The sequence below is a fragment of the Eleginops maclovinus genome, chromosome 2 (genome assembly GCF_036324505.1).
Source record: "Eleginops maclovinus isolate JMC-PN-2008 ecotype Puerto Natales chromosome 2, JC_Emac_rtc_rv5, whole genome shotgun sequence".
Classification (NCBI taxonomy): domain Eukaryota; kingdom Metazoa; phylum Chordata; class Actinopteri; order Perciformes; family Eleginopidae; genus Eleginops; species Eleginops maclovinus.
The window spans coordinates 8,985,356-9,010,616 of NC_086350.1; the positions used below are offsets into that span (position 1 = coordinate 8,985,356).

The window sequence follows — 25,261 nt, forward strand, 5'->3', positions numbered from 1 at the left end:
ACAAGAATTACACACTTAATCGTTCATGATGCAAATTTTTGTGCAAATCCTTTTTAAACACTCCCATTGAAACCATCATTTTACTCAAAATTACACGAGAGCAGGATGTAGAATGTAAACCCTTAAAATTGAAAATAAGAAACTGTTGGCCCTTTGTGTGTTTTTGCATCTGTGTGCATCCATTTGTGTTTCTTGTCAATGACAGGCTCACATTTCTGAGGGCGTCTTGCGTATGACTTGTTAAATGTGGAGAAAACAAAGAAGACAGTATGAGAGGATGGATTCCCTGTGCATGACCTCACACTCTGAGGGCCAGAGCTCTGTTACAGAGCAAACACTCCGACATTGGTCGTATGGCACTTGTAGATACTTTTGCAAAAAGAAAACTTTGGGTGTGGTTTGCTGTAGAAAAATTGGACTGATTGTCTCATAGTGTAGCTTCCAACAACCCAGCCATTCAACAATCATCTAAGTGTGTTTTGGCTGATAGATATCCATCCTGCCCATCTGGTTCAGCAAGCAGTTTGGGACAAGCAGTGAGAATAATTTGAGTGTTGGAGCAGGGTTTAATCTTGTATCTGCATTCCTACTGTACTAGTTCTGCTCTGCAACCAGGCTCCTGCCGCAGTATGTGACACGGTGGACTGAAGCCAGACATTGTCAGCTCCTTATCAACACCTTGTCAGCAAACAGCTCTCACTTCCTTTGTGTGTTAAAGAGACCTTTTTGGTGGGACAACTTTGAAAGATGCATGCATGCTTAATCTTCTTGTAAGGGATCCATACACGGATGCCTGCGGAAAGCTGTGCAGAACCACACGGTAGAAAAAGGAAATGGTTATAAGTCTGATACCCTTTATCCATTTTTACTTGTTCACAACCACATGTAGACACTCTTTCTATTTCCGATGCACTTACTTCTGTTTTTTTTTTATACATTTCCTCTTTCAGATGTCGGCAGGTTCCTATATGTTTATGCTTCTGTGTGCACTTCCTGCTGTTTGACAGTGCTGTGATAGGAATATCCTCCTAGTGGGCCAGCGAACGGTTAAGGCTGACCCTCCTTTCCTCTCTCTAAGCTGACATATTTTCAGTGTGTTTCACGGCACACCTCACAATTCTGGCTCCTTACGCTCTGCACAGAAGTTGCCAGATGTGATAGCGACTGAGAAAGAGTGAGAAAGAGGTGAGAGACAGTCAGATACAGAAAGAGATGTGTGTGTGTGTGTATGAAGGGAAGTGATGAAAATAGAGATATATGTGAGTATGTGTGTGTTTGAGATGCTGTCTATAGTGTAAGAGCAACTAAGCAGTAAACAGAAAGAGAAAGAGAGTCAGCCAGGGGAGGAAATGAACAATGGAGGGGAAATGTTCAGTAATCTGCTGTGGTAGCTGTCCACAGCAACAGCCTGTCTGGACCTCGTTATAGGTAAATTCATCTGGCTTAGGGGCCAAGGCTGAACCTATATGAGGGTAAGAGGAAGCATGTGTGTGTTAGTGTGTGTGCATGTGCATGTGCAAGAAAGCACAGATGAATGAATGCTATGAAGCAAAGACTGAGTTTGGAAATGTTTTGGTGCTGTGATCCAGTCAGCTCTTCTTGAAAGCTGTTTGTATTTATATATATTCAAAACCTTGACCTGAAACCAGATTGAATCTGCATTAGAAAACATGTTTAGCAAATGTAGCATTTGGCAGCAGAATGCATTGCCATTCACTGGAAATCAACTATTTTGGATACTGTTGGTCCTACCGAGTAGATTAGTAGTGTATACATCTTATAAACACATCATGTTACCTGTGTAAAAAAGTAGGTAAATTCAAATATCTAATAAATGAAGTGGAGTAGAAAGTACAGTATTTCCCTCTGAGATGCAGTGGAGTAAAAGCATAAATTGACAGAAAACGGAAATACTCAAGTAAAGTGTAAGTACCTCAAATTGATACCTAAGTGCAGTTCTTGAGTATGCATGTCTCGGTTGCATTCTACCACACTGTGTATTTAAAATAGCTGGGGGAAAAGAGGGAATAAATTGAGGGAGGGAGGGAGGGAGAAAGAGAGAGTGCTTGCCGTCTGGAAAACAGCGCCCCCCCACTCTGCTCCTCCCCTCTTCCCTCTCGGCATCTCTCCCACGCTGCGGAGCTCAGCCTTCAGCTCCCCGGATCCTCCCAAACTCTCCCGAGGTACAGCCTCTTTGTGTGTGTGTCCATATGTGTATCTAAGCGTGCATGTGTGTTTGAGTGGCGAGTACTAGTGCTCAGTACTTTCCGTGTGTTTCTCCCTCTCTCTCCCTCCCTGCAGCTGAGGTGGGCGTGTGGAGCCTCTTGACCCTCTCTCGCCCACTCTCTCCGAGTCTCCCCCTCTCTGCTGCAGCTTCAGGGGGCTATGGATGGACTGCGTTTACCTCCACTCATCGAGGAGGCTTTGGACTCAACAGGTCTGTGCAGCTTTTTTTTGTCTGTGTGTGTATGTGTGTGTTTAATCGCAATGATTTGGCTATTTTTAGCGTCCGTACTACAGATAGGCAGGAAGAGGTAGAGGGGTCGATGTTTATCTCTGCTGAGAAAGAGTGTTTACTCCCAAAGCGAGGGATAGTGTGAGCCGAAGAGCTGCAGAGAGGTGATCAGCTGGTAGGAAGTGGGGACACTATTATAGGAGACTGTCTTTATTAGGATCTGTGCCCGAGCTGATACACTGACTGGGCAATACTGTCAGCTGTGGCATCTGTGGACATTTGATGGAGGCGACGTGCTGCCAGGTAATTATAGAGGACTGGCAACCAGAGGCATGTTAGTTAAGGTTGTGTTAGAAGGGCTGCATGTGTTATTCTGAGACTGATGAATTAAATATGTTAGATCCTTTAGTAGTTAGGGTATACAGTAATTTGGTTTTTAGGGTTTTTGGTGAGTGTAGGTTATGTTTTACGGTTGTAATGTTTGTGAATAATACTTGAACTCACTCAATTCTCTCTGTATCAATGATATATAATGTAAATACTTATATTTATTGTCTTGACCCCGGTTCTCAAGCTTCTTATAGCTTATTTGGGTGTCCCATTCCACGTCTCCATTATGTGTTATGATTGTATTTTATTTTAAAGAAACTTGATGGTGATGACAATTGACGGAGTCTGGATGTCATTAAGCTTATTTTTATGCTAAGGTTGAGCTTGTGGCGGACTCACTTTGCATAATGGTTGGGTTTGACAGCTGCTGCTAAGCTTGTTTGGTAACTTTATGAATGTGTTGCCTGACACTGGGCACAGTTCATCTTCACAGAATCAGTTAAGAACGTGTGGAATGTTTTCATGTGTCCGACAACATGAAAGAAGGATGTGTTTTCTTCATGTTTTGAATGGGCGTGCAGACAGAGCAGCTCTCTGTGGGACACCCCAGTTGGGAGGATGTTTGTCGGTGTGGAGGGGCACAGAGAGAACCACAGGTCACAGCCGTCTGACCACCCGCCATGTTGCTTCCTCTTCCTGCGTAGTACTGTCCTGAAACTGAACTTTCAATAACAAGCATGGAGCGGATTATCTCTCAAAGCCCCCCTGCTCTTCAGAGTCAGCAGTAGACTTATTACACCGCTTTGTTGTTAGCGTGTAATTTCCTTTTATTACATTATGCTGATGCTTGCGTATTGACCATCATAGCAGTTGATGCTCTCTCAGGAGAAAAGCTTCTTCCCTAACAAGCTTGTTCCTGCCTTATTAACTCTGGAGACCACTTTCCTTTCATCACAGCCTGAGGCATGCTTTTAAAGCCGGAAATTCAGCATCTAGTGATGGCAAGTGTGCGGTTTAATGGAGTGTGAATCCTGATCATAATAAGGATAGACATACAGCAAAGGAAAATTTGATTTTGGCGATGGAAAGTATAAACTCATGTCTTTTTGAATAACATAGACCCTGGAATTTTAATGGAGCAAAGTGAATTTTATCTGTCTGGATGAGGTCAATTATCAGTTTGACACTTTTATTTTAAATGCATTTTCAGTCCTGCTGGGACGTTGTACCATAGTACCCTGAAATGAATGCTTTGTACCACTTTCCAAACTTACCAACAGGGAATACAGATGCTTTTACACACACACGCACACATACACACACACACACACACACATGCTCCCACTGATCAATAACACACCATTAGAAGCTGATCTCAACCGTCGGCCACCATATTGTTCCTCCCACTTGCACGAGTCACCAAGCATATATCTCTCCATCCTTCTCTCTCCTCTGCTTTCCTACACAATATCTCTTCCCCCCTCTTTCCATCGCAATCCTCTGCTCTCTTCAGCGCCCACACACCCTCCAACACACTCACGTGCACACACAGGCATAGAGACATAAACCTTTGCACCTGCCAGTGCCTCAACCCACACATCGTTTCTCTCCTGTCCTCTTCGACTTTTCACTTCACTCCTCTCCAGTGTTGTGCCCTCACCTTGTGAAATGCACATAAGCATTAATACTGCCAAAGGCTGGAAAAACAGGATTTCTCTCAGCTCTTTAAATTTAATAAATAGCAAAGTTGCTTCTGTAGACAAACTTTGTAGATCTGGGAGCTGCAAAGACCTCTGAGAAAAACAACAATGTGAGATTCTCACATCAGTGTTTAATATTGCAAATCAAATGAAAACAAATCTTGCATGTTTTTCCACCCTCAGGCATCCCGGTTCCTCCGCCCTGCACCATCCTATCCCATCAGACTTTAGTGCCTTTTAAAACAAGCTTTCAATGCACTCTGCAGGTACCTGAAATAATTGAGTGTGCCACATGATTTTTACTTCTCAGTAAGTTGCATAATGGAGCAGATCCTCAAACTTTCAGGGGAAAAAAGAAGGTTCATGAACTCATAACTCCTTCCTGCAGCTTATGCTATTGATTTAAAAAACTTTTCTTCCCCCCTTGCAGACATGCTTGGCATCGACAACCTATCATTACTGCGCTCTCTCTCCCCATTAGTCTTTATACTTTTTTGATTTCCTACATGATGAGCTGCGGTGCCCCGTCTTTCCTCCTCGATTTAAAGGAACCCTATGCTTTTTGGGGGTTTCCTTTTCCTGTAGTGGGCTATATACGTAGGTTTTAATGATTGTAAATGGTCTGCAGAGGCTAAAATCGCTCCAAAACATTGTACGTGATAGGCTAAAGGGCTGGACATCTCTAAGCGGTTATCCAATCACAACAGAGTCAGCTAACCAATCAGACCAGACTGGGCTCTGGTTCCAGACAGAGGGTGAAAAGAGGTGCTGTGCAGCACAGGCAGTATGAGAAAAAATAAAGACTATTTTGAACATTAAAGCATGGAGACAAAAAAGAAGTATGAACCTGGAAATGAGAATAACAGGGCCACTTTAAGTGATTTAAAAGTGGTTAGGGGGTTGGCCTGGGAACTGGAGGGTCACCAGCCCCCGAAAGGCCAAGTGCTACCGTGGTGTCCCTGAGCAAGGCACTGTTCCCTACACTGCTACCTGGGTGCCTTACATATCCACTGCTCCTAACACTAGGATGGGTCAAATGCAGAACACAAATTTCCCCACAAGGATTAATAAAAGTAAGTTTTCATGTGTTGTTCTCTTTCATATCCCTTAATGCAAAAGCTATACAAAAAGCACATTTGGCACAAACAGTGCACCACCACGTACTCCCATGACGTAACATCACCTGCAGTATTTACACACTGACACGCTTTTGTGCATGTTCATCTAATGAGGGCGAATTATAGCTTATTCTACAATGTCTCTATTCTGTTGACCCACATTGTCTTATTCCCTTTGAAAATGCAAACATGGATTTTCCATTAAAATAGTCAGTCCTACTCTTTGGTGCTTATGATACCGTTTCTTTTCTTGTCATCTTCGGCTGCTGTTGTTCCTCACTTTCCCTGGAGGTTTCAGGCTCAAACTACAGAGAGAAAGAGGGAAAGAGATAAACTCACATTGACCTTATTAAAGACCTCCAACCCTGTGGCTCACTCTTCATCTGAAGCGGTTGAGTATCACAGTTTGAAGTCAGAAAATCTCATATGATGCCGGCTTCACTACGTGAGCTTTATGGAGGGACACCTGATAAGATCACCTGGGCTTCTCTGTGGGGAAAATGCTGGGAGACAAATGCCAAGCAAAAGTGTGGACAAAACATCTTTATTGCCAAGGTGACTTTCCAGATGGTGGATCCCCGTGTTGTTGCCGTGCAGAGGTCACCATAGAGATAAACGAGTGTGATACATCACCTGACTCCTTTTAGTTTCATGAGGAAGTGAGCATCTCCCAGGCCATTGCATAACTCCGCCTTCCTTGCATCTCTCTGATTGTCTTCTCCTCCTGTGCTCCTATTTTGCTCTTGCAAAGTCTCCCCGTGATTTGTCGACTCCTCCCTCCCTTCCCCGAATGATGTGTTGCTGAGGAAGTGTGCCAGTGCAGGGGAAAAGCTAGCATCATAGTGCTGGGCTGGCTTCAAAGCTGGGGCGGTGTGCATTATGCATGGCCTCCTACACATCTGCAGAGATCCATGGCATACATACACAGACTGCAGCTTAAACACGTGCGATCATATAGACTCATCACAAGTGGGTCTAAGAGATAAAACAACACAATGAAACACAAGCCTGCATATCGCCATTGTGCATGTACAAACAGGTATAAGTACAATTACACACTCATGTATACATTTTATACATAGAATTAGGGCTGCAAGATAGAACAAATGACTATTGGTGTTTATTTTGAAGTTTGTTTTTATCGTGATATGATGTGCGATGTAAGAGGGAATGAAACAGTTATTATTATTATCATCAAAAATTACGCAAATGATCAGGGGATTTTTTCAAGAGGATCTGTACAAAACAAAAATGTTTTTTTAATATATGTGTAGAATAATTTGTAGGTCGGCTCCACAATACTTCATTCAGATATGTTTTGCAAATGTTGCGCTTACTTCGATTAGGGTATTGCATTAGTCCAAAATGCGAGAATAGAATTTCAAGTTATTGTGCAGCCCTAGACAGAATCACAAAAAAGCTACACACACACACACACACACACACACACACACACACACACACACACACACACACACACACACACACACACACACACACACACACACACACACACACACACACACACACACACACACACACACACACACACACACACACACACACACACACACAGCAATAACACTGCCAGCACCATCTTTCTCCTCATTAACATGTTCAAGCTTGGTTCGGCACAAGGCACCATCACATTACACCTGCTCACAGCCTCCAGCTCCTGTTTCAGTGAGCCTTCATCTCTTTTTACAGCTGATTTGACTCCAGATGTTCCTCTCACTACAGTGAAATGAAAAATATAACCAGCAGTCAGAGAAGGAAGAGAGCCACTTGTTACATAGAGAAGCCTTATTGCGATATATATCAAGACATTTGAAATGACATAGCACCTGATTAAATAAAGCATAAAGTATAAAAAACGAGTATCATGATGTCAGGTTAAATGACAATTTATTTTTTCAGAAATACCTTGTTTGGTATACTGCCATCTACTCTACTATGCCTTTTGGGTGGTTTTCTCTTTCCTGCAGTGTGTTATAAGGTTGTGTGCATGTAAATGGTCTGCAGAGGCTAAAATCGCTCCAACACATTGTATGTTATAGGCTAAGGGAAGAGACATCGCTAAGTGGTTGACTAATCACAACAGAGTCAGCTGACCCATCAGAGCACACTGGGCTCTATTTATTGCAGGCAGTATGAGAAAAATAAAGCATATTTTGAACATTATAGCATGTAAACATGTCACAGTTGAGGCACAACATACAAATATGAACCTAAAAAGGGGCCGTTTAATACACTGAACTGTAAGTCTCACAGCAGAGTCACACTGAATGCTTTATGGAGAAAGGCTTGCCTCTGCTGGCGGGTACAATCCTCTGTCCTCTTCAATTACGCAAAGTGCAATTTTCATTACACTATACACTTCATCTCTGAACACCAAATCAGAAGCAAAACAAAGGCCTTGTATTGCTACGTTACTGTTCAAATTTAATCTCGGACATCTTTTCTGAAATGCTGACGGATAACACAGCCCTGCTTGTTGTCTGTTTTATAAAGTGGCACAATGTTTGCAGTGACACACTCAAAGTGTTTGGCTGCAATGTGATTACGGAGGAATGTGCAGACCAGATAAAGCCATCCTCTGCCCGGAGCTGTAACTCTGCTCCTGAGATGCCTCCCTCGCTCTTGTATTCAAGCAGCATCCATGGCTAATGCAATCCCTGCGTGACTAAAGACCAGCACTGAGCCAAGTATGCTGTGGAGTGATCACAGGTGTCACTGCATACGATTCTGCTGCACAATGTGTTTGACATACACTCACAAGGTGAGGAGATAAAGCTTCATTAAGGACTGAAGTGATAAACACACTGATGGGAGTTGCCAAGAAGGAACACTGGACAGATAGAGATGGCTCTGTAGGAAGGTTTTACAGAGTTAATGATGGGCACAGAATCCAATGTTGAGAGGCACAGGCTTATTCATTTACATCAAAGGAAGTTAAAGAAACTAGAGAAGTGCTTTGTGGCCTGTCATATTAACAGATGTCCAAAACAATCCAGCAGCAGCTATACAGAAAGTGGGTCAAAACTAAACTAGCCTATAACCTGTATTTCAGTTTATTTCTAATCAGCTATAGTTTGTGCTCATTATAGGGCAGCCCAAATGCCACATCTACACAATTTAAAACACAGGAAAAATCGTTTGAGCCAGCTTTCTGAATTTTTTACATCCTGAAAGATTCAGATGAGAGTGATACTCAGTGGGGAGCTTTTTGTCTCTCTTTTGTACAAGCAGCTCCGGCCCCTCTCTCTTGCTCCCTTTCTTTATGAGTAACTCATTACAACAGCATCAAAGTTTAATGACAAAATAGCCCAGCACTCATGAAACCTCCTCACATGCCTCTTAGGGGGCTGCATTGTTTAAATGAGGACTATTATGACACAGGAAGGATGCAGTCTGCTGTTAGTGCTATATATATGATTAGAAAAATACATGCTGGGTTGTGGTGGAAATAGTTACATCTCGCGAGGGGAACAACAAGGCAGAGAAATAATTACCACAAGAGATGGAAGCATCCCCTGAGCCAGGATTACCCCGGTGAGCATCACTCCTAATTAGATAGATCTTTAGTTAATGCTTTGCTGTGTCCCCTGCTGCACTTTTTTCCTGTCACATCCCTTTATTCCCTTCACGGCAAACAATACACCCCTCTCCCTCCCACACACTGCTTACGGTAGAAATGTAAATGTTCAGAGACCACTTGAAATGAATGAATGTTGTGATGCTGCACATCAATTTATTTCTGAGATTGGACTTGACCCCAGAGGGCATGTTATTGAGAAATAAGAGAGAAATGTTCTCAGGCCAGTGCGAGATGCAAAATGTCCTGGGATGAGACAGTAACTGTGGCACAAATGATCTTTTAACCTTTAACTGAATCTGAGAGCAAGCTGACACTGTGAATATAATATGCATTTAGCTCTGGCCTTTCCCACCTGGTAGCAAATCTCATCGAACTAATGGGAAAAGACTCTTCTGCTTCGTCTAATGAGAATTTACCAGCATGCTGTTGTGCTGTAAACGATGCCTTCCCTTCTCGTTTTCTGACCTGTTCTGCATTCATCTCTGCAGCCTTGGCAAGCAACAGCTGTAATCATGTCAAATCGAGTATACATCATAATGTTTCATTGGGCTTTGTGGACTCTTTCCAGGATGTTGACACGGATAAGGAAAATCCACACAAAGAAAACTGCAGACAGCCATGAGATGTGACACGGTGTGATACAAGAGAGAAACGTGTTTTTGTCACATCTCTCGTACTATGAGTGCTAGCTGATGTTATTATGGACTTAGAGGTGCATTGCTGAGTGGTGAGTCATAGTGATTGCTTCAGCATACAGCCCCCCCCCCCCCCCCCTCTCTCTCTCTCGCATTGTGTCGGCTTACTTGCTCCACCTGCTGGTCAGACATTTAAATGTGCGGATAAAGCAATGTAAAACAGATGTGTCTTAAAACTGTAATGTGTTTTCATGAACAGGGTTTATGTATTAATAATGTCTAACATAAAATCAACAGAATATAGAAACTTTGCCAGCAAGACAGATTAGATTTATATTTTGATGCATTATACCTCGAGTGAATGGACTTCCTTTAATCCCTTTCTAATTAACAGAAGCAGAAAGAAGTGTTGTCAATTATTTTTTTTCTATATAAAATTATAGTGTATAGTGTGTTTGTTTGGGGTATTTGAATGCAAAAGAAGTTGGTGTACAATAGACTCAATGCAAGATAAGATCACAAGATGGTGCTGTTGATCCAAAAGAAAACCGTATGCTGTATTCGAATCAATTTAGGTTGATGACAAAGAGGTTTTTCACCTGGTCATCTCTCTTCCTGTCACCCTCTCTTTTAATATCACGAATCCCTTTCTAATTTCACTCTCGTCTTTTCCTCAGATGACCTGTGCGATCTGAAAGCAGAGTGCAGCCCCACCATGGACAACCAGATAACAGCGAAGGAGAGAGGCATCCTGCAGGAGAACAACGAGAAGGAGGAGATGGACCAGGAAGGCGAAGAGAAGAAACTGAAGGAGGAGGAGGAAGGCGAAGGGGAGGAGAAGATGAAGAAGGAGCAGGAGCCCCTGACGGAGGAGGAGGAGCTGGAGGAGCTGAGGGCCCAGGTGCTGCAGCTGCTGCTGGAGCTGGACGACGCCAGAGAAACCTCCAACAAACACCAGGAGAGCTTCCACGAGCTGCAAGGTCAGACCTCCAGCCCATAATATGACTGTCACCGCTCTACCTTTACACTATAACTTCATTATTTAGTGCCTTGAATCATTAATCGTCCTCTAACACAATCTTTTATCCATTATTTACTTACAGCCAGCTGACCTGAAATAAAGATCTCTTAAGCTGCATGCAAACATCTTCCACATAACCTAAATACTGTCGTTTCAGCCCAAACATTTACATCTCCTTCCAGCTACAGAGATTCAAGAAAAGCACATTTGGAAAACAATAACAGCCAAAGCTTTGAAGAAATACGTTTGAAAAATGTTAAAACAATGTAACATTAAATAGTCCCGTTACCATTTGTAGAGAACTGCATGGGAGATGTCTATGTCACAATTATCCACAACTGGAATCCCCTTTAACCTTTATTTATATGGAGGCAATTCAATGCCATCTGCATAGTGAGTTCGTAGTATAAACACAGGCTCAATGGAAAGCAAGCAGCAGCTTAATGGTGTGTGTGCATTCACATGGTGGGTAAGTCAGTGACAGGTTGAACACAAAGTTGATAAGCCACGCTATAAAAGGGGCACGTTTTTTTTCTAAACCAATTTTGAAAATAAAGTGATTTTGTTTACTTTTAATAGTAACCATTCATAATATATAGTAAAAGCTTGACCACTTACTTTATCTGCAGTTTACGTTCGATAATATTTTGTGACGCTGCCATCATGTTCAATCTTAGTCTTCGAGTGCTTTCTAATCGCCTTGTGTCACTTCAACTGATCACCATCTTTCTGCATTTGCGTTTCCTGCATCTCTACAATGGAGGTCATGTGTGAAATGTTAAACCATAAACACAAAGTGGACCACACTGAGATTAAGATCCACATTCATTTCCCTTCATCACAAGTGAATTGTCAATAAACAAGAAAACCTTAAAACTTAATGAGCAATCAAACATTCACATTTATGGGCCTTCTGCCATCTGGAGTCTTCCCTCTATAAATCAGCTTAATTTATGTAGTAAGATGTTATGATTATAGATTCCATATTTAATCAATACTGCAGTAAAAATAAAATGAACATTGCACTTTTCCATCTCAGTGATAGTTTACATTGGATCAGTTTTTCACAGCACAGAAGAAAACCTCTTTCTCTACCTGGACAGCTTAACTTTCCAACCCCGACGTCTCCGGTTCAACACAATCTAGTTGAACATGTAGAAGCGTAATGTTTATATGTGGTCACTGACACGGTCAGTTCCTCATAGGCGCTAAATGGAGCATCACATCATAGCTTAGAAATGATGAGCTTAATGTTCAGGGACACGAGCAGTGAGTAAGGCCTTGGGTATGGGCTAGTGAGCTCAGTGTATGTGTGTGTATATGTGTGTGTGTGTGTGTGTGTGTGTGTGTGTGTGTGTGTGTGTGTGTGTGTGTGTGTCTGTGTGTGTGTGTATATGACTGTGTCACACTAAAAGACGCAGTGAGCTCAGTTGTTTGTTTGGCAGCGGTAGAGGCATTCCTCAGACAACTGTGTTCATGCTGAGGGAGGCTTCCAGACTGGGTGTCCTAAATCACATCGAGGAAACACTTTTGGTAAACTCCATCTGAGGACAGTCAGCTGTCCCAATGCTGGCAGCTGTTGGGGTGGGGGTAGGGGCTCTGGTGGGGTTCCTGAGTGTGCATGGTTTGAGAATGATGTAAGGTGAGATGAAGGAAAAATCAAGGGTCTATAGAGGATTGTTAATACAAGCTGCAAATCATGCTACACTCACCAGGGGACAGGACTGGAAATGAGAAACTCTGAGTGGGAATGACATTATATCCAGCAGTAGAAAAATGTAAAGCAGAATATTCTGGCTGAATATTGAGTTACTTCAGGAAAAGTGCAGCAAACTTCACTCCCTGCTGTATTTTTAAACTATATTTCATTATTTACCTCTAGTGGTATGGTGTATAGCCTTACAGCATTTTCTCCCTTTCTTTTCTGCCCCCACAACAACAATATGATGGAGAAACAGTCTTTCTAGAAACAGTGTCACTTACTCGATAATGCCCATGACAATTGTTGATAGTTTCATTATCTGCCCTGGCCTTGTTTTGTTTTGTATGTCACTCATTAGTGTTTAGCATTTTATTTTACACACCTCTGCTTGTGTTTCAGATCCCTTCCAGCCTTGTGTGTTTTCCCGCCGGTTTTCTTTTCTGCCCTGATTAGTTTCACCTGCCGCTCGTTAGCCCTGCAGTCACCAGCCCTCCTGCTCACCTGCTCCCACTTCCCCATTAGTCTTTCACAATTTGTGGAGCACAACTGTCAGGAAGGACCCAAACACAGACACAAAGCAGGCTGCCTGCAGCAGTTCAATGATTTATCGCTTACAGATAAGAGTCCAATTGCAGGCAGGTAACAGGTAAACAAAACCCAATACAGCAACTGACAAAGAACAAAGGAGCTAGGCTTGTATAAATTGTGAAAGAGTAATGTGGAGATGGGAACAGATGAGCAGGCGGTCTGGGGACTGCAGGGCTAACAGGGGACAGGTGAAACTAATTAGGGGCCAGGCAGACAAAATCTGGAGGGAAAACACACAAGGAAGCAAGTTAAGTTATCTGTAACAAGAGGAGATGACTAACAAAATAAAACAGGAAACACTTAAAAAAGCTAAATGAGTGACACAAACAAAACTTAACATACTTGCCACCGAGGGAAGACGTTCCGGGGCTAAATCATCATATATATTTATATATATATATATATATGTGTATATTTATATATATACATACATATATATATATATACATATAAATTATATATATATATATATATAATATATATATATATTTATATATATATATATATATATATATTACATATATGTATATATATATATATATATATATATGTATATGGCTGAATACCGCTCAAGGTTGTTTTATTTGGTAACTTTCTATTAATTGATCCTTTAAGAATATACAGGCTCAATTGAAGGTCCTCTGTATTCAAGTAGAAGTTGTTGTTGTTATTAAAACTATATTTAGATCTGGCCAAAGCATGCTAGAGAAATGACTTGGCATAACAGGGACCAAATGAAACAGAAAGAGAAAAATAGCAGGAAAACCGAAAGCACAGCCAACAATAATCAGCTTTATTTCTTTTGTTGACCTGATTTGAAAAAAAAAGGTTTACTTTAAAATGTGAATATCTTAAATAATCTCATTCAAAACTGCTGGTCAGGCTCAAGTGTATTCAACACACTGGCATACACAGATCTGCTTGTGTCATTCCTACATGCCTCAAGGTTGAAGAGCTTATCAAGATGTCATCTTTTTCTTTGGCTGCTGAACTGACATTTTGTTCTTATCTTTCTCCAAATCCTCCCCTCCACTCCTCCGCTCACTTCACCTTTCCGACAGGTCTGTTGGAGGATGAGCGTCTGGCCAGTGCCCATCAGGCTGAAGCCTTCACTCGCCAGATCCAGAATTTGCAAGGTATCAAAAAAAGAACATGTCAGCTCTGTGCTTTAAATAAACCCAGACAAAAACTAGGACTAAAAAACAGAATCTGTCAAAATCAAATACAGATATTGCATTTTGCAAGTCATGCTGATTTTACTGTGTGGAACAATTTGTTAGCCTTAATTAACATTTTGTATGTCACTGTAATACTTCTTAGTATCCCACTAGTTCTCTATTGAATAGTCTCAGACAGAGAGTACTTAATAAATATGTGACATTTTTTTTATATTAGGCGTTTCTAAAGCTTTCATTTTCAGTCAGTTGGGGGAATACCAAACTATGTAATGAAGCATTTGCATGCGTACAATAATTATGTCTTTGGAGTTATTGAGGGTTTTATTGTCAAAGTGTTTTTTTTGTCTTCATATTGTCTTTGTGAGAAGTAGAGAATATATCCTTTCCTGAAATACTAAACATATAATCCGAACACATCACCCTGAGAAAAAGCTGTTGCCATCAGTTACATCAGCTCCACTTTCATACAGTACACACACACACACACACACACACACACACACACACACACACACACACACACACACACACACACACACACACACACACACACACACACACACACACACACACACACACACACACACACACACACACACACACACACACACAAATATATAAATCTATAGTAATGCCGCAGTCCCACCTACACATCCCCCATAAAACAACACTCTCCTTCTCCTCCTCTCCTCACAGCCCAGCTGCGCTCTGTGCAGGAGGAGATGGACAGCCTGGAGGAGGAGAAGGAGAGCGAGCTGGCTGAGGCCCAGGAGGAGCTGCGAGTTGCTCAGGAGGAGGTGATCCTGCTCCAGCAGACAGCAGAGGAGGCGGCCGCGGAGAGAGAGAACGACATAGCTTCGCTGCAGGAGGAGCTCTGTCGCCGGCGGGCAGAGCTACAGCGCCTCAGCGAGGAGACGCAGGAGTACGAGTTGGAGATCACCACACTGAGGGCTGAGATCAGCATGAAGAGCCAGCGCAGGGTGGCCGAGAGGAGAGAGGGTGAGGGAGGAGCACCGATGGGAGGGATCAGTTTAGTAATAAAAGAGAAAACACACAAAGAAGATAAGTAGGGATGGATGCAAGAGAGGAAGGTGGAAGACAGAGGGTGGAGGTGGTTTTGGTAGTTTTCACACAAACCTTCTCCTCCTTTACAACATTGTTTTACTTACAGTACATAATAGATAAGATTAAACAAGTCCCGTTTTGACACTTCAGCTTCACACCTCATGTAAAAAGCCATCAGTCGGAGAGATTTATCAAACCCTCTACTTGAACAAATAGTCCACGATCAGTCGTTGTGCCTCATATTATGGAAACAGAGCAGGGTGTTATAGATGTTCTTTTTCCAACTCTCACATCAGCTTAGCACCCTGCAGTCAAGCACATTAATCATTTGAGGGGTTTAATAAATATTGCAAATGTGATGCTGAGTGCTGCAAGGGGAGTGGTGTCTGAGTGTGTACGTGTGAGTGTGTGTGTGCATTTAAAATACCAGGGACATGAAGTCACGAGCGGGAGGGACACACTCTTCGAACACATGATATCATCGCTGGGCTCTGCAGTCTCAGGGGGGAGCTCACAATATTTCATGTTGGGCTGTTTCATGTAAACATCAGACAGAATGTCATTAATATTGAAGTGAAATATAACTCACATTGGCCAATAGTTTTAAAGGAGTAGTTTTTGACATTTGAACAAACACGCTTATATGGTTTCTTGATGGCACGAAGTGGTGAGAAGGACCGGTAACTTCCTGGATTTTACCCTCGTTCCCTGGCAACCAAGCAACAGTCAAGCCACAGTCCAGCACATAACCCCTGTATAAAACGTCACATTGATGTTTTAGCATTTTCCCTTTTGTTTGGATGAAACAAATAAGATGCGATATTTAATATCGAGCGATACAAGTGCTATTGGGCAGATTTGGTTACAGTGGAACAGAGCCGGGCTTGCTGCTTCCCCCTGTTTTCAGTCTTTATGCTAAGCTAAAATAAGCTAACTAGCAATTGGTGCACCTTTACTGAGTAGCATTAGGGTGACATCAATCTTCATATTGAACTCTGGACAAATTCATATTAGTGCTAAGAAAAAGGGTAGTTGATAGATAATCAGGCTTTAGTTAAGTTATATTAAAGTTAACAAACAATAAACTGATAATTTGTTTTAATTACTTAATCAGAATGCTACAATTTATATTGTTTCATCATTAGTTTGGATAAGACTATCATAGAAAAGAGAAGATCACAATACTATATTGAGTATTTCTTAATGCATTACAAAAATGGATGGACCACACCATTTAACAAGGAATAATAATCTTTAGATGCAACACTATAGTGGTCACCCAAAAATGCCTTTAGTCATTTACTATAAAACAAATTTTAACGCTTCACACCATTTTAAGAATCAGTACCTGGGACATCTTTTGTTTTGTGTAACTATTGCATTAGTAATAATACATTAACATTTTATTATTTGTTAACAGTAAAAAAAACAATTAGCTTAAGGTTGACCATCTTTTACTCAACCGCTCAATGATGGTTATTATAAACAGTTCCTTTAGTATGCTCTTTAGATGTTGTAATTATGTTATCAGTAACATTAAAGATGAGCTCACCTTATCTGCCTCGGGAGGTATAGTGTAGTCATCCATCAATCTAAAGGTTGGTGGTTCGATCCCCAGACCCTGCAGTCAACACATCGATGTTTCCTTCAGCAAGACACTTAACCCCGAGTTGCTCCTGATGGCAGGGCCAACGATGTGTGAATGTGTGTGAATGTTAGTCTCCCTGAGCAGGTGGCACCTTGTATGGCAGTCGCTGTTTGAATGTATCTGAATGCTGACAAAAAAGGGACAAAGGGATATATAAACACAATCCATTTAACAATTTTTCTGTCTGACCTCTCTGTCCTGCCAGGTGACGTGGATCTGCTGAAGGAGGAGTGCCGTACACTGAGGGAGGAGTGTCAGACCCTGAAGGAGGACAACAGGCGTCTCACTGAGAGGCTGCAGCTGCTGCAGAGACAGAGGACATGGTGAGAGGTCGACGGCTGCTCACTCATCAGCTGTGCTTCCTGCATCAGCTGGAAGGGGATCCCTCTGGAATATTACCCTCGTCATTCACGCCACGTCTCATTTAGAAAGGACTCGCCACCTGTTTAATCGCTGCAGTACAACTGTAACATCATACGAGGGATTAAACACACATTTATTAAATGATAAGTAGATTGATGGAAAGATAATGGACAACAATTTGGAAATTGAAAGTTAATTCTTGACCTTAAAAACAATTTCTTCACACTATCTATGCAGCAGCTGCCGTATTTTTTTTAGCGCCTCACACGATTTTCCTCAGCAGATGGGAAACTGGGCATCTGCTGATAGAGATATCCTGATAAATAAAAGGCAATTTATAACTTTATTTGTAGTGCTTTCCAAAACATATGTTACTTAGTGGAGAAAATATATACGACATAGAGAAATAACCCTCAAAATAAATTATAAAATGAGTTCTTATTTCATTGATGTCAGCACCATGACCAGAATATATCAATTAATATGATGATTATTCAATTTAAATTTCGCAAATCAAAAATGCCAAACCAGCTCCGCTATTATCTGTTTTGCATCTTTTTGAATTTAATTAAATAAGTGTGTTTTGGTTTTGGACTGTTGGTCAGGCAAAATAAGCAATTATTTTTGTGGTGGGCCTTTTGTGACATTTAACAGACTACACAATTAACTGATAACAAAGGAAGCAATCATTTGATTGATCTAAAATTACAATATTCTTTAGTTGAAGCACTATTACAAGGCTGGCTAAAAACATAATGTCTCAATCAGTTATCAGATGTTGTGTACGCCATGAGGAAATCCCTGCATATGAAATGTGACAACACAAATTCTCCACAAGCTCTCACAAAAGAATTGCTGGAAAAAACATTGGGGAAAGGATCGGCCTATTTGGAGCCCATTTTTTAGCTTTAGGCCTTTTCAGCTGCAATTAAATGTGTATTGTGGTCACCATTACTCCTTTTCCTCCAGCTCCAGCGTCTACCTGTCACTGAAGGAGGAAGATGGAGAGGAGGGCTCAGAGGGGAAGGATATGGGAACTGGCTGCGATGAGGTCATGACAGAGAGTTACATGACCATGGCCCAGTCTGGGAACTGTCACCTGGTGGACGCCTCCATCCAGAAGAACATTTCTTTTGATGGGAAGCCCGCAACACCAAGCAGCTGGAACGGGGGCATCGGGGAAATCTTCTCCCTGAGGGAGCAGCTCAAACAGGCGGAGGAAAAGGCCTCCCAGGTCCAGAGAGAGGTATGGCACCCTGGGAGTTAATCGCAATATGAATAAAACATGGACAGATGTTGGTCAGACATTACAGGAGAAAAAATGTTTTTGTTTTCTGCTCTTGCTCTGAGCAAGAAATCTCCACTGCAGCAGCGCTTATATACTCCAGACTTTCAAGTTTTATTCCCATCTATCTTCTGAAGGATTTTACAGAGGGTTATAGTCATAAATCATTCATACCCTGATTTATATAACATTTTATGTCTGAAAACCTAGCGAAAATAGATGTTTTTTTTATGGCTTTTTTGACTTGTGGAGTGATACAACCAGATTAAAAAAAAATCTCTTTAAAAACATGACTCTTATACCGACAACAGATTGAAAGAATAACATTTACCCTGACTGGATTCAATGTTCAGATTTATGATTTGGAAATTATTTATTATAATTATATTATATTAAAATAATAAAGAAAATGCCAAAATCTAATATTTAAAGTTTACATTTCAAAACACCAGTCATACAAAAATGAATGAATTAACTGTCATCAACTGGGGAACTTGCATGGTGGTATCTATAAGTAATATTTTTACCTGTAACGTCTCCTCTTAATACATGCAGTCAGTCAGTCCCCTGCTGCAGGGAAACGCCTGAGAGTGTGACCTTTTTGTCCTCAGTGTGACGGCCTGAAGACGGAGCTGCAGGAGCTGCAGGTTCTTTATGACAGCAGTCAGAGGGAGCGCGCCGAGCTGGAGGAGGAGCTGCAGCGCTGCAAGGCAGAGCTGCAGAAGCTGTCAGGAGGGGCTCAGGTGAGGGGCTTACATGAATAATACAATAACATTCAGTAGGTAGCAGAAGTAGGCAAACTGATGTAAATGCTATGAATACAGTTTGTTATTTATGTCACTTTTTGTGGTTTAGCTTTGCATCTGCAGTGCAGGTTTTGTTGTCTTTAAATGTTAAATTAAATTAAAAATATTCTAGAAGTAGTTTTGAGATTACAAGCCATGATGACAACACAATTAAATAAATGCTTTTTCTTGGCACTCACTCTGTCAACAAACATGCCTCACATCACACCTACTGTACCCTGTGTCTGTTGAGCCCCTTTATATGTCTCATAGTGTAAAAATCTGTTTTGATATGAACTGACCAGGCCTCTCAGCCCATATCAGTATTTACTGTGTGCATTGGACTGGGGAATGTCCCCCCTGCTGTGTCTGTGTTCAAACTTCTGTGTGAAAGTTATGCTTGAATACTCAGACAAAAATACCAAACCGGCAAGAGAATGCCTATTTTACTGAAACTTTTTGAAGTGTCTCATATTTTTCAATTTGGAAAAAGTAATGAAAGGACAGTTGAGATTGATGTTATACTTTATTAAGACCTGATTTATTCGTTATAATAAGGTGCTGTGTGAAAGTAAACTTGCAGTAAAATGAAATAGGTTGTTCTAACAATACCATTTCTTTTGTTTTACTCTAGTCAAAGTCACACTATCATGTGTTGCATAATGAGTGTTTGAAAGGATGGATCGTTTTCATTTGTTCTCAAATGCTCATGGGAAAAACTAAACTGTTAATTTGAACCGTTTTAACCACATTATCTTAACCATCTTTGCATTTTGTTTGTCCTCTGGGTTTGACTTATTTTGCGATCGCAGCACAGTGTGACTGTTCGATTTTCAGACCCGAGGACAATCTGGGGATTTAACTGCACTACAAAACAAAGACAGACTTTCTGCAAGTTGATTTTCATACAGTTTTTATAGGAAAGGACAAAAATACTTTAAAAACAAACAAAGGAACAAAACTAGTGGTTCAAAGAAATGTTAAATAGTGTACTGTAGTATGGTCCTTTATGTTTTATGAGAAACAAACCGTGCTTACACTCTGTGTTTTGTCTCCATCAGCCTAATGAGATGTGTGCGTTGCGTCAAACTGTCTACCCGTGCCTGTCGCTGATACTGTCCTTGTTCTATGAATGTCCATGACCTCTCAGCCTGTACGATCACAAATGAGCAAAACATCAAAACAAACTAAAGAGATGAGGATAGAGAGACACAAAACACCACCATAAGCTAGTCACAACATTCATGCTGTATGTCTTTCTTTCTTTGTCACCATTACATCACACGCTGCCAATAAAAGCCACACAGCACTGCTCGCACATAATCACACTGAGTTGAAGATGTGTATGTCACCTTAAAGATATGCTTTGTTTATTTACAGCAAATGTGAATCGCTCCATCACAACCCCTTCCCTCCTCCCTTTTATATCACAGTCATAGACCGTGTCTCACTTTTAAATAGAGAGACTTGTTGTGGTGGTCCATTTGTTTTGTTGTCACACACTTTTTATCTGTGTTTGTTTTATTTGGATACTTCTATCCATCCATCCATTCATTCCCTTCATTCCCATCGTATTGTGTTTGTTTTTGTTCCCTCCTCAGAGATTCATCCATCCGTCTGAGCACCCTGTTCTCTCCATCCCCTTCATAGGAATGATTGTAATATTGGCTGTGGTCTGGTGCTGGTTGTCGGAGCTGGCGTCCCAGAGGGCAAGGTATGGGAGGAGCTTATCTCTATCTGATGCGTTATGCTAAGTCTTGCTCTTACACACTGATAACATAAAAACACAGTTTCTGGCATGCCTTATCTTGCTATGCAGATAGTTTTGCTTCTATTTGCTCAGGTTTTGAGATATCTGTTTGACCTGAAAACAATAAGTGGAAATAATGTTGTTCCTGTTTACTCTGGATTATTCACAGAAACTGTCAGTAAGACACTATACTGTAGAAACATAGTGCATTCTGGGAAGTATCCAGAATAATCAGGACACTTTCTGAAAAGACATATTTCTGGATTCATATATTTTTTTAATTCACTTGCCTTGTATTTGGGTTGTAGGAAAAACATCTCAAAACCTGAGCATGGCATCTGCATGGCTCAATACTGCCAGACTTAAGTGAGGAAATAGGGTTTTGTGTTACTGTGGTGAACTGACCCTTTAGTGTTAATCATTGCTTCCGAATCATTTAAAGTGGTGGTTGGTTTGGGGAGGGTCTAAACTGAAAAAATGCCAGATTTGCCATGGAAATCTTACATGAATGTGGGTAGATATTATAAAAAAATGTATGGAAGATGGACGTGGGACGGGTAGGCAGTTTGGCAAATTAAAACTATTTTTTTTCCCTTTAAATGGTGCTGAATAAGTCATTTACAGGAATAGTTTGACTTGTTTGGTAAATGTGCTGATTTGTCAGGAATTAGATGCGAATATTTTAAATTTGACCTTTTTTTAAATTAAAATATTGGCCCAACAAATCTTTATAAACACAAAACTTCCATTTTGATGATGATTTTAAAAAGAAAGGTAAACAAAGCCTATTAGGCTGTAAAATTGAATTGTAAAAGTGAATGTAGATTTTGTGGTTATGAATGGATACCAAGTAAGGTTTTGGATTAGATTAGTTTATCATGAAGGCATGACGAAGCGGAAACCAAAATTCTAAAATACCAGCACATCTGAAGCTCACTAATTACAACATTGTATGTTGTTGGTTTAATTTGTACAACAAAACAAATATAAAAACAACAATTTGTGGTCTTTGGGGCGCTAAGAGCCGTAAATTGTGTGCCGGGGACTGTAACTCCCTAGTGTTTGGTATCACCACAATCAATCAAGACAGCATTTGGGCGGACGGATAAACTTGGTTAGTGATATTACTTTAACCACAATCTATTTTATTTTATAAGTATATTTGTGTGTGGATTCAACAAACAGGAAACATCATGTTATATCAAGCTTTAGAGATGCTTGTAGGAGGACATGTATTTTTGATTTTCAGAGGGAGCTAGGCTACCTGTTTCCCATTGCTTCAGTTTGTATGTTAACTAAGTTAATCCCCTCCTGTCACCATGCAGCTCCAAAGGAGAATGGTAAAATGTTTCTAATCTGACTCCGTACAAAATTCAATCAGCATATTTCCCAAAATACTAAACTAATCCTTAGCCTAATACATTTTATCTGTGCCTGAGGAATAGCCTCTGCTGACTCTTAACACCACTATTTTCCTGTCTTCCTTCAGGGGAGTGAGGTAGGTTGGAACTCCATTTTGACTATCACTGCAGCCACAGCAGTGCTGCTGCTGATGACTAGCTTGTTGAGAGCTCTCGTCCGATGTTGATTGGATGGGCAACATCTGCACAGGGACACACGTCTGCTTCAGACCAGGTCTCTCCTGCCGCCTCTGTAGACTGAACTGGAATTCTCTAAAAGTGAGCTGACAGCAGTGTAGTAGAAAATGTTGTCGCTAATAGGAAGGTACATGCACTGAGAACGATGCAATCACATTTGAGATTGAGGACGATGAAGACTTTACCTGCAGAGAGCCAACATGAGGAATGATCTCACTCCACTAAATGTTATGCTAGTGCCGTGTCTCTCCTCCTCTGTGTCTGTGAATATTATGTTTCTCTCCTTTTAGCTAACAATGTGATACAAATCAAGGTTTGGGTTTTGATGTGCACCAAGTGGTTTTTGGTTTATTTATCCATTATTAATTTATTTCTTTGTTTGGATATTGTTCATAGATGTCTCTGATAATAATGAGGAACATGGATTCTGGGCATTGGATGCACTGAAATCCCTGAAATGTACATATGCTCTTAAAATGTTGATAGTAAGAGCAATTTGACAGTTTGTGTGAATACTTGTTGCATTCCTTTGAATAAATCCTACATCGGGATTGAATTTCGCCAAATCTGCATGAATTAACAACATCCCACCATTACCAACTATTCTGCCAAACTTAACTTTGGAATATCAAATTGATGTCTTTCCATTGCTAACACAAATGATATGCTGTTACAAAGAGATAATGGCTAGGTAAACAACTTTCAATCCAAGTCCAGTGCAGTGAGCTCTTCTTCACATCATTGTTATGCTTATTGCTCCAGGTTCAGTCACTTCCTGTCTTGTGTCTGACTATGAAATGAATCAACTCCCACTTTCCTATTTACTAATCAATTTAACCGAGACGCCAAAAAGTCTGCGAGGGTTTCTGATTCACCTCACCTGCCCACAGCTTGATTTGAATTTCAGTTATCTTACACTCACAGCTACATTGTTAGACTTACGAAATGTTCGCTGATGTTTTTTTATGTGCTGTAAAAGATATCTCAGCAACTTTGGGAGCGAATTTAAGGAGGAACAAGCTATAATATTGTTACATTTTCTATAATTACAATGTGGAGAATTAAGCTTTTTTTCCTCTTCCTCCTCTTTTCCTGCATGGAAATGGCTAGTGAATTGTTATTTAGATTTATGGTGTTCGCAGGTTCTTCAAGGTACTCAGTGTAAAAAGATGTCTGCCAGCATCTCCTTGTTTACTGATGACACACTTTATGTAGACAAACACGTGTGGAAATTGAGTCGCACTTAAATTGATCGACTGATGTGACTGAGGTGAAATATTGGTGTTAGTTGTGAGGGCATTTCAACAATTAATTTGGTTCCAAAATATTTAAATAGGAAGTTGTCAGGACACGTTTGTTTGAGCAGTCAATACAAAACATAGATATGTAAATGTGCAAGGACTTTGATTATTGTTTACATTTGTAAAACTTTCTTTTTTGTAGGTGACAATAACTAAGATTTTAAAAAAGCATGCCAGAAAACATTTAGAAGCACAATATATAATGTATGTTACTTTGTATTTCATGTAAATAGTTAAGACATAATGTACTATGGGAGAGATATTTCTTAAATCCATTTGTACTCGCTTTGTAGAAAGTCTATTCTATTTTGAAAGAGCATCGTATATTTGATAGCCAAATTATAAGCTGTGTAAATGTTTATTTATGGTGACGTTATTCAGAGCTGCTCTCATTGCTAATCTTTTTCAGGACCTCTTTGTTCAAAGGTTGTGTAGTCATTGCATGCATTTAAATTGCATTTGACCCTAGTTGCTAGAAAGACCAATTTAATTCAGAATTGAATTAAAAGACTTTGCTGACACATTGGTCATTAAACAAACTCCTGATAAGCAATGGCTGAGCAATTGCATTTCTATTAAGAACAATGAACAAAGGTAATGATGAGCCACTGGACTGCAAATGCTTCACTGTCTATTAAATATAAATCAGTTTGCAATAGAAATGAAATTCCCATTGACTGCAATGATACATATGAATGTTGTTACTATAGATTATTATTCTCATGATTTCCTGAATATTATCTTTCTCAAAGTTTCACAAGCTTCTATATTGCACTGTGTTTCTCAGCTTGTTGCTTTACATATTGTTGTTTTCGATATAGTTTGTGGCTATTTTGTTACATCGAGGTCTATTTTGTACTGTAATGACTTAAGAAAATAAATATAACCCCCCCCACGTGATGTCTGAGTCTTTTCTTTTCTTGGATGGTGGCCTCACCGTCTGTCACAGTTTGAGAGTTAAGGATATTTCGGAGTCTCATTCATGAAGTCACTACCAGTCAACCTGAGTGACAACCATCTCTCTGCTGGGATTACATTTCACGGGTTGTATGGATATTAATAACCTTCACTGCAGAGACGTGACATAAGCTCATAGACATGGTCTCCTTACAGATGGCAGGAACTGGTGTGTAAACGTTGT

General features: G+C 40.6%; 1 protein-coding gene across 5 annotated transcripts; it reads left to right on the plus strand.

The window, feature by feature from the left end:
* Nucleotides 1–1,009: 1,009 nt before the first annotated feature.
* Nucleotides 1,010–25,015, plus strand: LOC134881577 (coiled-coil domain-containing protein 136-like). Of its 5 annotated transcripts, none has more exons than XM_063909048.1 (10): nt 1,010–1,185; nt 2,302–2,437; nt 10,514–10,816; nt 14,209–14,283; nt 15,022–15,324; nt 17,244–17,361; nt 18,371–18,647; nt 19,298–19,429; nt 21,073–21,185; nt 22,711–25,015. In XM_063909048.1, exons 2-10 carry the CDS (start codon nt 2,386–2,388, stop codon nt 22,721–22,723), a joined length of 1,386 nt encoding a protein of 461 aa, XP_063765118.1. In that variant the 5' UTR covers nt 1,010–1,185; nt 2,302–2,385; the 3' UTR covers nt 22,724–25,015. The 5 variants fall into 5 exon arrangements, 4 of the variants coding, with proteins under 4 accessions (XP_063765118.1, XP_063765100.1, XP_063765109.1 ...); XM_063909030.1 differs by lacking the exon at nt 1,010–1,185 and adding an exon at nt 1,197–1,472; XM_063909039.1 differs by lacking the exon at nt 1,010–1,185 and adding an exon at nt 1,547–2,183.
* Nucleotides 25,016–25,261: the final 246 nt, after the last annotated feature.

What these genes read in the sequence shown, in the direction of transcription:
- LOC134881577 (XM_063909048.1), top strand. Translation starts at nt 2,386, where the DNA reads ATGGATGGACTGCGTTTACCTCCACTCATCGAGGAGGCTTTGGACTCA. An exon ending in GGTGGCCGAGAGGAGAGAGG is followed by an intron (nt 15,325 to 17,243) that starts GTGAGGGAGGAG and finishes CTGTCCTGCCAG; the next exon opens with GTGACGTGGATCTGCTGAAG. An exon ending in CCTCCCAGGTCCAGAGAGAG is followed by an intron (nt 18,648 to 19,297) that starts GTATGGCACCCT and finishes TTTTGTCCTCAG; the next exon opens with TGTGACGGCCTGAAGACGGA.